Source organism: Periplaneta americana, chromosome 7, assembly GCF_040183065.1.
Source record: "Periplaneta americana isolate PAMFEO1 chromosome 7, P.americana_PAMFEO1_priV1, whole genome shotgun sequence".
NCBI lineage: Eukaryota > Metazoa > Arthropoda > Insecta > Blattodea > Blattidae > Periplaneta > Periplaneta americana.
The window spans coordinates 57920095-57935842 of NC_091123.1; the positions used below are offsets into that span (position 1 = coordinate 57920095).

Consider the following 15748-nt stretch of genomic DNA (forward strand, 5'->3'; position numbering starts at 1 on the left):
CAACAGATCGTGCATAGACTGTGTATTCTCAGTGTCACAACTAATAGAAAAAATTGCGAATTCAATGTACTCACATTTTTAACATTTATAGACTATGAAAAGGCATTCGACAATGTGAACAGGAGAAAGCTATGGACAATCCTACAATTGAAAGGTATACCACAAAATTTAATAAGAGCAATACAAAACCTGTATATAAATACAGTAATTAGTGTGAGAATCAAAAATAAAACCTCCAAAAATTCAAGGAAAACAACATAGGGAGTGAAACAAGGCTGTCCACTATCCCCACTATTATTTAATTTATATGTAGACGATTTAACCAGGGAATGGAAAGAACAATTGAACACACATTATTTGCTAAATGATACAACCTTAGACACATTACTGTTTGCAGATGACCAAATCGTAGTTGCCGACTCGGAAGATAATATGCAAAGAGCAATATACAAATTAGAAAAACTTTCGAAAACATATAATTTGAAAATTTCAAAAAAAAAAAAAACTAAGGTTTTAGCATTCTCTGAATCAAGTTCCATTAGATAAAAAATAGTTGTAGATAATCATATATTAGAACAAGTTAACTCTTTTGATTATTTATGTTGCAACCTCTCTCACATTTCCCCTAAGGATTTTGACAATAAAATGGCTAAATATCAGCAAGAACACTGTTGAAGAAGGTTAGAACTGAGACTGTTTTAAAATTTTACAAATACTAATCGTACCAACACTATTACATGGTTCTGAAACATGGACACTCACCTCACAGCAGATCAGAAGACTAGAAGCAGCAGAGATGCGACTCTTAAGGCCACTAGCAGGTTACACACTTCTTGATCACCAAAGAAACGAGGGCATTCACAACATATTAAAAATACAAAACATAGCTACAATTCTAGATACATACAGAAGAAGTTGGTACGACCATATGATCAAATTGCCCCCAGAAAGAATACCACAAAATATCCTAAACTACACACCAAGAGGAAGGAGAAACATCGGCAGACCGAAGAAGCGTTGGCGGGACCAGCTGAATCCAGGGGACGGAACAGGTCCAACGGCCTAATCCGAAGAGCATTTGATGATGATGTTGATTATTATTATTATTATTATTATTATTATTATTATTATTATTATTATCATCATCATCACTGTAATCATTATATTATTATTAGGTTGCACTTCTTTCATTAGATTACAAGTATTACTAAAACAACGTTTCAAAGATTAGGTACCGGTATCCTTCGCCTTCAGGTGAAAGGAGAAAAGAAATCCTAGAAATCATTCGAAGTTTCGCTGTTGAATACGCATGCATTAAAATATTTGCACTGATTAATTCCATTCACGATGTCACTCTTTGGACTAAATTTCTACCAGCAAGAATTTTGTGACATACCTTTCGGAACAGTGAATAATTAATTAGATTGACCAATTTCGACTTACCTCTGCCACCGGGAGCCGAATAGCTAAGGTTTTTAAACTCGATGTCAAGACGATATTGACACAGCTGTAATTCGTGATGATCTGAACTCATTTCCAGTCTGTCGCACTAATTTAGGGCATTGATAATAGGCTGCATAAACAAAACACCGGGTCATCAACCTGTAGAACAAAAACATCTCCGTTAATATTATAAACACTAAGGTACCATTTGGGTGCACACGACAGAGACAAGCGACCGAGACGGGCGACAGAGACAGGAGACGGAGACATCTCTCGCTTAATTGATATTGCGACCCAGACAAGCGACAGGCGAAAGCGACACAACAACTCTCTCAGTATTCTAGAAGTGTTTGTTCAGAAAATACGTGCAAATATTCTGTGAAATATGACCACAGTCTAGTACATACAGTCGCGAAGCTCAGTACGTAGTAAATATGCAAACATTAGATAGTTGCTCACCACTAGAATCGCTAATATCGCCTCATTACAGGCAATGCAAAATAGAACAGTCACAGTCTATTGTTTCTAGCACCCTCAAAACTCAAGCTTCGTGACTGTATATAGTAGACTGTGTTATGACTACAAAAGTGTTTAATTTCTCGCAATATCCCTCCAGATGTCATCACGGGCATTCCCATTCTTGCAAGACTCGACCTCTGGATCAAACAATGGTGGGTTTTCTGCTACTAATTCTACCAATTGTTCGTCTTCTTCGCCAGTGAATTTAATTTCTGACATTTTGGACAGGTATTTTACTCCACAAAACACGGGCTGCATAAGACTGTCGCGAAACACTACCGGTCCGAAAGCGGTCTCGTGCGCTTTGTCTCGGTCGCTTGTCTCTGTCTCGCGCTCTCAGATGTACTTCATATAATTCTGCAGGAAGCAGACAGAAGGCGACTAGTCTCGGTCTCTCCTCTGTGTCGCCTGTCTCGGTCGCTTGTCTCTGTCTCGCGCTCTCAGATGTACTTCATATAATTCTACAGGAAGCAGACAGAAGGCGACTAGTCTCGATCTCTCGTCTGTGTCGCCTGTCTCGGTCGCTTGTCTCTGTCTCGCGCTCTCAGATGTACTTCATATAATTCTATAGGAAGCAGACAGAAGGCGACTAGTCTCGGTCTCTCCTCTGTGTCGCCTGTCTCGGTCGCTTGTCTCTGTCTCGCGCTCTCAGATGTACTTCATATAATTCTATAGGAAGCAGACAGAAGGCGACTAGTCTCGGTCTCTCCTCTGTGTCGCCTGTCTCGGTCGCTTGTCTCTGTCTCGCGCTCTCAGATGTACTTCATATAATTCTACAGGAAGCAGACAGAAGGCGACTAGTCTCGGTCTCACCTCTGTGTCGCCTGTCTCGGTCGCTTGTCTCTGTCTCGCGCTCTCAAATGTACTTCATATAATTCTATAGGAAGCAGACAGAAGGCGACTAGTCTCGGTCTCTCCTCTGTGTCGCCTGTCTCGGTCGCTTGTCTCTGTCTCGCGCTCTCAGGTGTACTTCATATAATTCTATAGGAAGCAGACAGAAGGCGACTAGTCTCGGTCTCTCCTCTGTGTCGCCTGTCTCGGTCGCTTGTCTCTGTCTCGCGCTCTCAGATGTACTTCATATAATTCTACAGGAAGCAGACAGAAGGCGACTAGTCTCGGTCTCACCTCTGTGTCGCCTGTCTCGGTCGCTTGTCTCTGTCTCGCGCTCTCAAATGTACTTCATATAATTCTACAGGAAGCAGACAGAAGGCGACTAGTCTCGGTCTCTCGTCTGTGTCGCCTGTCTCGGTCGCTTGTCTCTGTCTCGCGCTCTCAAATGTACTTCATATAATTCTACAGGAAGCAGACAGAAGGCGACTAGTCTCGGTCTCTCGTCTCTGTCGCCTGTCTCGGTCGCTTGTCTCTGTCTCGCGCTCTCAAATGTACTTCATATAATTCTACAGGAAGCAGACAGAAGGCGACTAGTCTCGGTCTCTCGTCTCTGTCGCTTGTCTCTGTCTCGCGCTCTCAAATGTACTTCATATAATTCTATAGGAAGCAGACAGAAGGCGACTAGTCTCGGTCTCTCGTCTCTGTCGCCTGTCTCGGTCGCTTGTCTCTGTCTCGCGCTCTCAAATGTACTTCATATAATTCTACAGGAAGCAGACACAAGGTGACTAGTCTCGGTCTCTCCTCTCGGTCGCTTGTCTCTGTCGCGTGCATCCAAATGGTACCTTAACAAACCAAGAGATACAGTGTTAAACTGTAGAGTATAGGAGGTTTTGGAATATTGATGTCAATGTTGCTATGAAGACCTGCTATAAGTTGTATTATTTTACTGATTTTCATTGTGTTTTGCTGCTGTTGTGGCTGCATTTAAAAGTTAAAATTGTTATTTATCAATGATGTTATTAGTGTAATGAAGTGTTTGTGGTTGTGGATTAAATTTACATCTTCGTGTACTGACATTGACTTCTTTACAGTTTGAATAATTTTCCTTGAAATTATTCAAACCTGCTTTACAGGGAGCTACTACTTGAAAGCCAGATTTGCATAATACATTCGTTACTGGAGGTACGTTAACAGTAAGCCGCAATTTAAGTCACACAGTATTTGTGTGCACTCATAGTTGAGTTCTGGCGTCTCATCAACTCACTTGAGTCGTGTGGATACAAAGGAAAAATTGTGACGGTGTCGTGTATAGTTCCTGGGGCAGCTCATTCGGAAGAGCGTTCGCGCGCTAAGCGAAGGGTCCCGGGATCGATACCCGGCCCCGGGATCGATACCCGGCCCCGGAACAATTTTTCCTTGAAATTATTCAAACCTGCTTTACAGGGAGCTACTACCTGAAAGCCAGATTTGTATAGTTCTTTACAGTTTGTTTATCTTGGTAACTAACAAGCAAACGTTCTGATGGGGCCAGATAAAAAAGTTAAAATTTTTTCTTCCACCATGTTAATAATATCAAAAGAAGTGCTTATACAAATTTTGGCCATTCGACCGCAATTACGAGGCCGTCCAGAAAGTGATTTTCCCTGGGGCCGTTTATAGAAAAAAAAAAGGCACAATTGCACAGAAATATTTATTGAAACAGATACAGCAATTATTGTTGCGCTATTTGTCAACATATCCCCCACTGGAACTGAGACATTTGTCATACCATAGGATCAATTTTTGTGTCGTAGAAGTCAGCCGCCTCAAGATCGGAACCAGCGTTTGACTGCGTCTACACCTCTCTCTGTCGATCCCATGATATGAGAAATGTCTCAATTCCAATGGAAAGTATGTTGAAAAATAGCTCAACAATTGCTGTGTCTGTTCCAATAAATTTGTCTAATGAAACTGTGATTTTTTTTTCTGTTAGCAACTCCTGGCGAACTTATTTTTTACGGCCCTCGTAATTGCGGTCGAGTGGCCAAAATTTGTATAAGCACTTCTTTTGACGTTATTAACATGGTGGAAGAAAAAAATTTAACTTTTTTATCTGCCCCCATCAGAATGTTTGCTTGTAAGCTGTATACTATTAATATTGATGCTGTCTCCGATTTCAGCATAATTATTTCTTCTCTTCTTTGTTAGAATGTCGCTGAATCAATCTGTTTCAGTAGTTCATAAATCAAATAGTGGTGAAAAAAGATTGGAGGCGAAATGTCCTCATTGTGGTGGCTTCTTTCAAAGGGAAAGGGGTATCAACATTCATATCAGTCTTCACACCCTGATATACACCGAACTAAGATGCAGGGAAATATGTATTAACTAGAAGTAATAAAATGAATTCCAATAATGATGGAGACAGTACTGAACATATCAAAACACGTCATGAATCCTCGAGTGATAATGTTGCAGATAATCCCCTAAAAACATTTAAGGATGAAGTTTCTGAATGGAAAAACACATTTTCCGCTGAACTTAATGATAGCGAATTCAATTCATACGTACAAAATTTTTCGAGCTTCTTAAGAAATAGTATTAACTTTCTACCCGGGCCCAAACATCTGGCCACCAAATATTACGCTTCAAGACGGAGAAACCGTTTAGTGAAACAACAGAAAAATTACAAAAGTTCAAGTAATCCAGAGAGAGCCAATAAGAGAGATCGCGATAGGAAAAAAAAGCAATACAATTATGAACTCACGCAATATCTTTTCTACAATCATAGGAGGTACGCGATCAGAAGAGTACTTGAAAGAAAAATGAATCATGTTCAGTTAACAATAATGATATTAATACTTTTTTCACAAAGACTTTTTCTTCTTCTAATACTGCTGAAAGAGACGAGTGCCCATCTAAAATTAGCGAAGCAGCTCCTTTTGAAATCGACGATACATTTTTAACTGAAATTTCTAAAGATGAGATTATTCAAGCTACACATCGCATAGCTGTTGACACTAGTCCCGGACCAGATCGCGTCATTGTTAGAGCTATCAGAGATGAGATGGTTAGTGAAGTGATCTCAATAATCGCAACACGAATGCTAAAGATGAGTTTCGTACATTCATGCTTGCAGAAATCACGGACAATTTTATTGTTTAAAGGTGGCGAAAACAAGGATCTTTCCAACTGGCGTCCTATCACCATCTGTTCGGTTATTCGAAGAGTCATCGAACGTGTTTCAGATTCACGACTTCGAATGTATGTTGAACTTAATGAAAATCAACTAGGATTTGTCAGTTTACCAGGTACGCTAATAAACACTTCCATACTCAATTCCGCTCTAAGATCTGCTAAAACAGAAAAATATGACATAACAGTTATACTATTAGACATAAGAAAAGCCTTTGACAACGTAGGTTATACTCACCGTAATAAAACTCTACGAGCTGAAGGAATTCCTTTTAGATTAACCGATTTAATCATGAATTTGCAATCCAATAATATCACTCAAATTGAAACCCCTCATGGCAAGACGAAAGCAGTCTCATTTTTACGAGACGTCATGCAGGGGTCACCGTTATCGCCAATATTATATAATATCGACGAATTAACTGAAGATAACATTTGTAAACATTATGGCAAAACACTGAGCCCAGACCTGCCTCCTCTTACAGTTTTGGGTCTTGCCGACGACACCGCAATCATTGGCAAAAGTAGAGAAGCAGCTATGGAACTAACACGCATAGCTATGCAGAAATTTAATGAGTTAGGCCTCGAAGTAAACCCAAGAAAATGTGTTAACATTCGTATTGAGAAAGGGGAACTTGTAGAAGAACCCTTGAATCTAGATGTTAATTGTCGGATAAGAGTATTGAAACACGGAGAATCAATTAAGTAACTCGGCGTCACGTTTAATGATTCCCTAAATTTTGATTCAAAAGGTACAATTTAGAATCTACACAAAAAACTCGATTTACTGGCTTCTACAGCCTTATTGAAATCTGAACAAAAATGTCTCGTTTTAAACACATCTATTTGTACATCGTTGATTTATCCCTTCCAGACCGCAGAGTCGAACAAAATCCCAATTAAGTTTCTTCAAGACAGTGATAAACTTATCAGAAGTGCCCTAAAACAAATTCTACAGCTCCCAACGGACACGCCAGACCATATGCTTCATTCAGATATGAAGTGTAAAGGTCTTGGTCTCTTCAAAGCAGAGTGGGAAGCCCATTTTCAGCACGCCAATACTTGTCGCGTCCTCGCACTGTCAGCCAATCCCTACGTCACAGCCAATAGAGATTTCTTTAGTGAAAGCACCGAATGTGTCAAATCTTTGCAGTTAACCGAGGCATCTGACGTAATTAAAGACCCACGAACCAGTTTGTATGACGCTCGACGTGTGAGAAAAAAACTGCGAGAAAAGGAATTAGAGGCGTGGGCTAACCTACATCGTGAAGGCCTAACCTCTAGCGAGTGGCGCGAAGCTATTAAAATGACTGCACACGTGTCTTCCGTACGTTCCCTTCCGGGCAGGACTCTGGACAACGTCCTCTGTCGGCGATGCCACAGAGAGCCAGAAACACTTGCACATGTCCTGGGCTCTTGTCCGCACGGTGAAGTACTCCGTAACTCACGACACCATAGAATTCGTTCGATGATCGCCGAACAGTTTAGATCAATAATTTTTCAAGTGTTCGAAGAAGTACACGGACTGGCAGACAATGGCAGTACAAGAAGAATAGACATGATTGCCATCCCGCCAAATAACAACAATGGCTACATCATCGATCCCACCGTTAGATTTGAAAAACAAAAGAGCCAACCTGAAGATGTAAAAAGGGGAAAAAAACGGCATCTATGTACGTACCGTTCCATATTTCATGGACAAATACGGCCTACAACTAATTGAAGTAATAGGCCTTATGGTTGGAGCGCGCGGAACTATTCCCGGTTTCTTCTTCCAGACCTGGCAACGTTTCGGCCTACAGAGGAAGGCAATTGATGACATCGTTCTTGCAGCTCTGGGAGGATCCATATTTATACTCCGAAATCATCTCTACTGTCAACAGTGATCTTCAAATAATTAATTACTACCTAATTATTTATTCAATCATTTCCTGTCATAGTTGTGTGACTCCAATAAATTTAAACATATGTATGTTATTTATACTTTCAACTGCCTATTGCACAATATTCTCTGTCTTTGTGGCAGCCTGTTAATACAGGAGTTGTTATCGTTTAGATAAATAAATACTAGCATATATAGGGTGTTTTAAAAAGTTACTAATAAATTTAAGAAGCATGTACAGTAGAACCTCTAGTATCCATGGTAATGAAGGGGGTAGGCTGAACGGTTAATTGAAAAAATCGGATAATCCGTACCATGAAATATTTTCGTAAATTTAGTGAACAGTACGCTTTGGTAAATTTCTCTATGGCCTTGTATTTAACATGCTAGGTAGTGGATCACAAGTTGACTACAGCAGAACCTCTATTATCCGTGGTAATGAAGGAGGTGGGCTGAACGGTTAATCGAAAAAATCGGATAATCCGTACCATGAAATATTTTGGAAAATTTAGTGAACAGTACACTTTGGTAAATTTCTCTATGACCTTGTATTTAACACGCTAGGTAGTGGATCACAAGTTCGCTAATTTAAGTTCATTGTCAACGACGGGTTTTGAAGGGCAAGATAAATCCTTGTAATGGCTGCCTGTGGAAAGTGAAGGTCTCGTGTGTAGATTTACATGCTTTATACACTCCAAACTCGTATTCTGTTGTGAGATAAACCACAGTTTCTCTTTTCTCAAACCACTCAATTATTTACACTTTTTTTTCCCTTGGATACCGTAGAAGACATTTTATACAGTAGTTATACAGTACCACAATTCGAACAGTAGACGACACTGTATAAGGGAAAAGGCTTGTAATAACACTCTCTAGAAAAAATAACGTGCTAACACAATGTACAGTACTTTATATACAGGATGATTCAGACCACTCGCTTAGTAATAAACAGAGTTTACAATCGTCAGAACATAGGCCTATTGGTCAGTTTCAGTATATACTACATATAAGCACTATTTAGATTTAAGTCTAATGGACAAATTTTGAATTCGAAAAAGACAATCTGAATCAAGTTCTGGGTTAGATGACAGCAGTGCTAATTCAAATAATTTGAGCGAAAATTCCCTCAGGGTTCACAAAAAACGTACTGCGTTTCGTAAATATAGTGATCAATGCTTGCAATATGGTTTTACATGGCGTGGAGATGGATACAAATAAAATCCCGAGTGTCTTATACGCAGAAATGCTTTGTCAAATCAGTCGATGGTGCCGAATAAACTAAAAATACATTTAGAACTACCGTTTTCAAAGTCATTGTGAATCAGCATTTTCTACCATGAAAATAGTGAAATCTAAACAAAGGAACAGACTGAAGATGATTTACGTGTTGGTCTGTCAACTATGAGGCCACGTATAGGGAAACTCTGTAACCCACCAAGCACAGACTTCACATTAATTTAAATACACGAGTTTTCAAAAACGATAATAAAAATCTTTTATCGGAATTCCAGCGTAGATAGGTTGGGATTTTTGACACATACCTTTGTTTTACCTTAGATCATATTATGTAACAGATAGGTCATCGCTATGTTAAAATCGTTTGCACTTTGAAGAGAACAACCGCCAGGATCGCCACCCGTCCGCAGTAAACGAACACGAGATGGCAGTACAGTCGCTAATGCAATTCAAATGGGAATTATGACGTGATTCCTTATGTAACAACTACTGGGTGTTCATTTCAAAGTGTGTCATGACGTCACTGTTGTTGGGTCACCGATTTGAAGCGAGTTTCAGCTTATATGTTAGAGAAGTTGCCTATTATTTAAGGCGTTCTTCAATCTGAACTTGATAACGTGTACGGTATAACTTGAACGTCGTAGCAACAGATGGCGGTCTGTACGGTCTGTGTGCTACCATAACCTCTTTCGAACTGTGTTTTGCGCCGGCAAGTCGTACGCAGGGTATTTGTTATCATCGGTTGCGTACGGTAACATTCCACAACACAAATAAAATGCTCAGTGTCCATGTTGACCGTGGAAGTTAATGTCAACAAATACGTAAGTAATCGTCTTAACCCTCTCCCCATATCCCGACAGTACGTATTTCCAAACAGTTCACATTCCTGCCACTACCGGCGTTACCGTACGTATCGGCACGTACTCTTCAGAATGAACGCCGTACTTGCTAGCCAACTTCTCTGCCTCTTAGATTATACACCTGAGCTGCGGAAGTGTAGGAAGATTGAATTCTCTAGGCTCATCAGCTAGCCACATGACGGCATACAGCGAGCCAAGACACATTTTGAACTGAACACCCAGTAGATGGCAGTGTAGTAAACCTGACAAAAGTTGTTAACGTCAAAACCTATAAGGTTGACCTATCTGGGTATATATTATGATCTAGGGTTTTACTCTAATGCCACTCAAGTTGCTGCTTGTTTTTTAGAATCTTCGATTGCGTGTTAACATCGACCTATCTACAACACTGAATCTCCGACACCACATAGAAGTTGTTATTGGTATCAGTGCTTTTTTTTCTAGCGGAAACGCTGGAACGGCGTTTCGGCACCTTTTTGTTGCATTTTCACCATGGAACAAAATATGTGTGAATAACTATGTTTTCAATATACGAGTAACTTATCTTTGAATTCCGCTTAGACCTTCAAAATCTTAGTTGGACGAAAAGGAGGTTAAAAACGACAAAATTCCCGTGCAGTGAACAGTAATCAGCTCCCCGTCCGCTATAAAATATTCTACACAGAGCTCCGCCACCTTTTCTCAGGAAGAAAAGCACTGGTTGTTGTTATTATATTAGTATTATTACTAATAAAAACAAATAAGTGTGTCGCGATATCGTGGACGTTTGATAAAGTATGTCGTCAGTCAAAAAAGGTTGGGAACCACTGGATTACCTGACACTCGCTTTCCAGTTGGGGAAAACCTCGGAAAAAAACTCAACCAAATAATCAGTCCAAGCGAGAATCGAACCCACGCCCGAGTGCAACTACAGATCGGCAGGCAAACGCCTCAGCTGATTGAGGTACGCGGTGGCTCACTAACAGATTTATTTATTGTAAACAAGAGTTCTTTGTTACTTGAACAAAGAATACCCTCAATTAAATAGTGTACTATTATACTGACAGAGTCCAGAATGTTATGTTGGCAGCAGTAAAAACAAATAAATCAACGTTGCTTATGCAAATAAGTGGCAACATGTTAAATGGACAAACTTTCAATAGCGTTATAAAACTTCCGGTATCCTCGCGTAGTTTCCGCTCTTTTTAAGTAATAGGTGGATAAAAGAATGTATTTTGGTATTTGTTGATTATATACTATTAATTTTAAGTTGTGGTCACTGATACATAACTAGTGAAAACCAGGTGAGTTGAGATATTCGTTTACCGCAGCCGTGGCGAGAACGTGACTCGCGAGACAGTGTGGCTCGCAGTGATAGCTGTGCATTTCGCTTGCTTCTAACCTCCGCCAACCCCCACCCTCTCACTCACTGGAGTCAAACTCCGTTCCATTTGTATTTGTCTCTGACCTGTGAGTGGCATATGTCTCTCTCGAAACCATGTACGAAAGTTGCAAGTAGGATGGGAGGACGCATTTTTTTGCTGTCAATATGATGAGTATATTAAATGTATGATTTGCTCACAAGTATTACGAGGAAAACGGTTGTATAACATAAACGGCATTATACTACATGTTACTGATGAAACATTAAAAGGTTAAGTGTTATCATCATCATCATCATCATCATCATCTCTGTACGTCGACCCTTTTTCAGCAGATGTACGAATAATGCGGTTAGCTCTTCAATTTGAACTATGTGATGTCTAAGGAGCGGATTCCTATGTAATTAAATATTCCTTTTGCGTGTGATAACACACAATTAACAAAGTTAAAAATTCCGAACATGAAGTTTCAAGTTTAAAACCCGAATTTTATCTCACATAAAAACACATATTTTCACAAAAAAAAAAATGTAAATACATATTTTCAGGAAATCTATTATAAACACATAAATCTTGGAATTTTTTTTTACTTAAATAATTTTTTACAAGAACTTCTAAATATTTTAAAACTAAATCAATGATATAACTGAGAAGTACGTTATCTTTTTTAAGAATTCTTGGTTGCTTCGTGTTTCTAAGCGCTGTGTGGTGTATCCGCGATACATTTTCGTAATAGTATCGCCACAAGTTCTAAGAACTGCTGGGCAGCATATCAGTGTTATTATTAGAGAATAAATTAACATGGACAAGGAGGAGAGATTTTGCAACACATAATTAGGAATGTTTATTGTTGCTGAAGATGATTTCATTCCACGCTTTGTTTGTGAAACACAACAGATAAGAGATCGTTATGAACATTATTTAATTTAAACAAATCTCTCGCCTCTCGCTCATGTCTCTCAATTAAGGCAATATATCTTGTTGTGATTCCCTGTTATCTGGCTTCGTCAATCGATATCCTTCAAGATATACTGAAAGATGGTTGTTTAAAAAACGATTTGGCTTTCCTATTAGTAAATTTAAGCTTTTTGTGTGACACTACAAAAAACTCGAAACATCCAAAAACCTGTTGTCTGTAACGGGGAGGTGCGTTCCGTGGAAATTAAACTAGACTCGCTACAAGATTCAGAAGCACAATTACTAACGGACAAATTCCAGAATGTGTTTGGGAAAAACAGTGGATATAAAAAAATGTGTAAAGTTGCTCAAGTATTGGAGGGTGTGCCTGTAGGTGACATTATTTGTGTTTGTGACATTCCTCTCTTTAAATATGCATGTCTGACGTCCTGTGATGAGGAAAGATCGTTTTCACAGTATAAGTCGTTGTTCATAGATAATCGGCATGTTTTTGTGATGGAGAATTTGGAAATGATATTTGTTGTTCACTGCAATTCTCGGCCAACTACTAACACTCAAGTGTGGTTGGTGAGTATTTAGTAATATTTTTCTTTTCAAGCTAAGTAAGGTATTTTTGTCATATATTATTATTTTTTTATTTTTAGCAAATATTTTCGTACTTCTTAGCACATAAAAAAGAAATATATTTAAATTTTTTAGCACATAAAAATCCGCTCCCTAGTGATGTCAAATGAAAGCTAGATGTAAGGACTTGACAAATGTTGAACTTTCAAATCTTTGCCAAAAAATAAATATCCGAAGCTTCGTTCTTTCGCTTGCTCTGTTGAAGCCATGTTCGCTACAACTTACGTTTATGAAAAATTATTGCCAACAATTAAAATAGTAAAAACCAAATTTAGATCACGACTGACAGACAAATAACTTCGTGATCAACTACGACTGGCAGTACGTGACATAATTCCTGATTTTAAAACTTGGTCGCAGAGACATTCTGAAGACAGTTAATTTTAGGTTGTGATATTGTTCATTTAAATATCATGGATATGACGTTCGCGGACAAATTGAGCCGTAGATAATTAACCTGAACAAAATCGGTTCAGTAGTTCTGGAGAAATCGTTACCGGTACACAGGCAGACAAACCCCTTTCTCGGCATCAGGATTGCTGAAACGTATATTTCAGTGAAAATATCGCTATATTTCAGAATACCGCGTAAGTACTTATGTAGGGCCTACAAGGACTGTGCAAATTGAAAATAATTAAAACATATACACATATGTTTAATTGATGGCACAAGGATAGATAAATAAATAAGTACATGAAAAAGATAGGTATGTCTCCTGGAACAAAAATAATTAAATAAAACAATAACGACATATGTACTTACGCAGTATTCTGAAGTCATTCCGAAAATATAAAAATCGATTTCTATAGTATCACGACAGTCTACTATATATAGTCGCGAAGCTTGAGGTGTTTTTTTTTTTTTTTTGCAAATCTCGTGATAAAGCGCTCCAAGCGGTTAGCAACTAGAAAGAATATACTGTCCATGGTCGACTTTGGACTGTGTCGTATTTCTATCGAGTGCTAGCTCGTTGCGTATTTCACATTGATGCTTGTGAAATGTTCATTATTGGTTGTAATGAAAATGTTAATGGCTAAAATATAATAATTTGAATAATAATATGGGACAAGGAGGAGACGTTTGTAGTGCTATAAATTGTAGCAACAGTAAGAGAAAGAGGCCAGAGTTATCCTTTTTCCGATTTCCGAAAGATTCAGAAAGGTTCCTGGGTTTCCACAAGAATGCTGTGCAGAAACAAAACTCTTAATTTTGAAGTTCTTTGTGACTGTTAGAATATATTATATCCTTAAATTTCACAATGAAATGTTTCAGTCTAACCGAAAGAACATTAGATACCGGTTAAAGTTCTGTCTAAATTTCCAGAGAAATAAAGGTTAGGTCTACTTTTTTTTCAGAGGATATATTTTTAATTGTAGCTATTAATTTTGTTATTATTTTTATGTGTTATTTTACTAGAGACGTAGAAAAATTAAGTTTGTTTTAATGAAATTTATTGATCACGTTTTATTTTCAATTCTGGTGGGATTATTATTGCTTAGGCCTACTTTTTTTTTCAAAGGACATGTTTTTAATTGTAGCTGTTAATTTTGTTGTTATTTTTATTTGTTGCTTTACTAGAGACGTAGAAAAAGTCTGTTACAAAAAAATTTATTGATCACGTTTTATTTCCAATTCTGGTGTGATTATTATTGCTTAACCTCATCCCACTTTGTTAACTGCGTAAGCCTACACTACAAGTACCGGTACACGTAAGTTACTCCATTAATTCATATTTCCATTATTATTGTTGTAAAGGGAAATGAAAATTAATATTTATTGGTTTCATAGTTAATTATCGCTATAATCTTGAATGAGTGAAGCTATTATAGTAAATTTCAGTTTGTTTTGCACAAACAAACATTATATTAACTTATTTTTTGCAGCTATCTTCGAGTTTATGGTGGAATTTAATATACTTCATTAAAATAATAAATGAACTTTATGCATTTAATATTTCAATAATGGAAGGAAGGTGTTAATTTTTCCAAAAGAACACAACGAAAGTGTAACATATTTTGTCGTCTGCTAGGAGATAGATCTGCGATGATGAGGCCATAGTAGCGATCTTAGTAGTGGGCAACTACCCATGTTTGCATTTTTACTACATATTGAGCTTCGCGACTGTATATAGTAGACTGTGGTATCACAATACAGTGAGAATGATTATCACAAAGATAACACATAGGCTACTTTCTCATAAAACATTTTATAATAGATTGCCAATAACATTGCAGTTTAGCTATAGTTTATTTTATCGAGCTGTTATTCAAAATACGTGTTTAATTTACTCTGCACTCAAATAAGAACGTCAAATTTAATTCTCTGAAAGTAAGGAACGAGAGAGAACGGCCATGAGTAAAATAGGGATGTGGCTCGAACGAAACGAATGTAAACTGGGAATAATCAGACATTGTGAAATGTACATGCCTGTATATACATAAGTAAATATTGTAACATACCAAATAAGTTGTTAAAGCTTGTCCACAATTGTCACTCTAGGATAAACCAAAGATAAACTGCACCAATTCAATGGAAGCCAAAACTGTAGAACCACGTCCGCCTACTCGCACATGATCCTCACTGAGTATTGGAGAGTTGTGTGTTCCACGACAATGACGTAACGCTGAAACGGCGCGAGTCGCATTTGCTGTTCGTAGCCAGCAGTGCTGGATTACTACATACCGTGAGAGAATGATTTATAACATTATAACTACACATTAGATTCTCTTTAGAAGGCTATCACGCCTTCTCTTTTCAATCGTACATGGCAATTTGAATATCACAAAACTGTTAAGTATTAATTTGGAATCTGATGTGCAATGAAGTTATCAATTTTATTAAACAACTAGCCGTACCCGTGCGCTCTGCTGCACCTGTTAGAAATAAATATAAAGTAATTACAT

General features: G+C 38.1%; 1 protein-coding gene across 2 annotated transcripts in view; it reads right to left on the bottom strand.

Moving 5' to 3' along the window:
* Nucleotides 1–15457, bottom strand: part of LOC138703126 (ATP-binding cassette sub-family G member 1-like) — a 77969-nt gene extending 62512 nt beyond the window's left edge. The window contains exons 1-2 of one of the 2 annotated variants that reach the window (XM_069830734.1): nt 15305–15457; nt 1444–1602 (exon numbers count right to left, since the gene is read on the bottom strand). In XM_069830734.1, the coding sequence (XP_069686835.1) occupies nt 1444–1534 (91 nt within the window). In that variant the 5' untranslated portion in view covers nt 1535–1602; nt 15305–15457. The remainder of the gene's footprint in view (nt 1–1443; nt 1603–15304) is intronic. The other variant, XM_069830735.1, reaches the window with a different exon arrangement.
* Between the last annotated feature and the right edge of the window lie 291 nt (nt 15458–15748).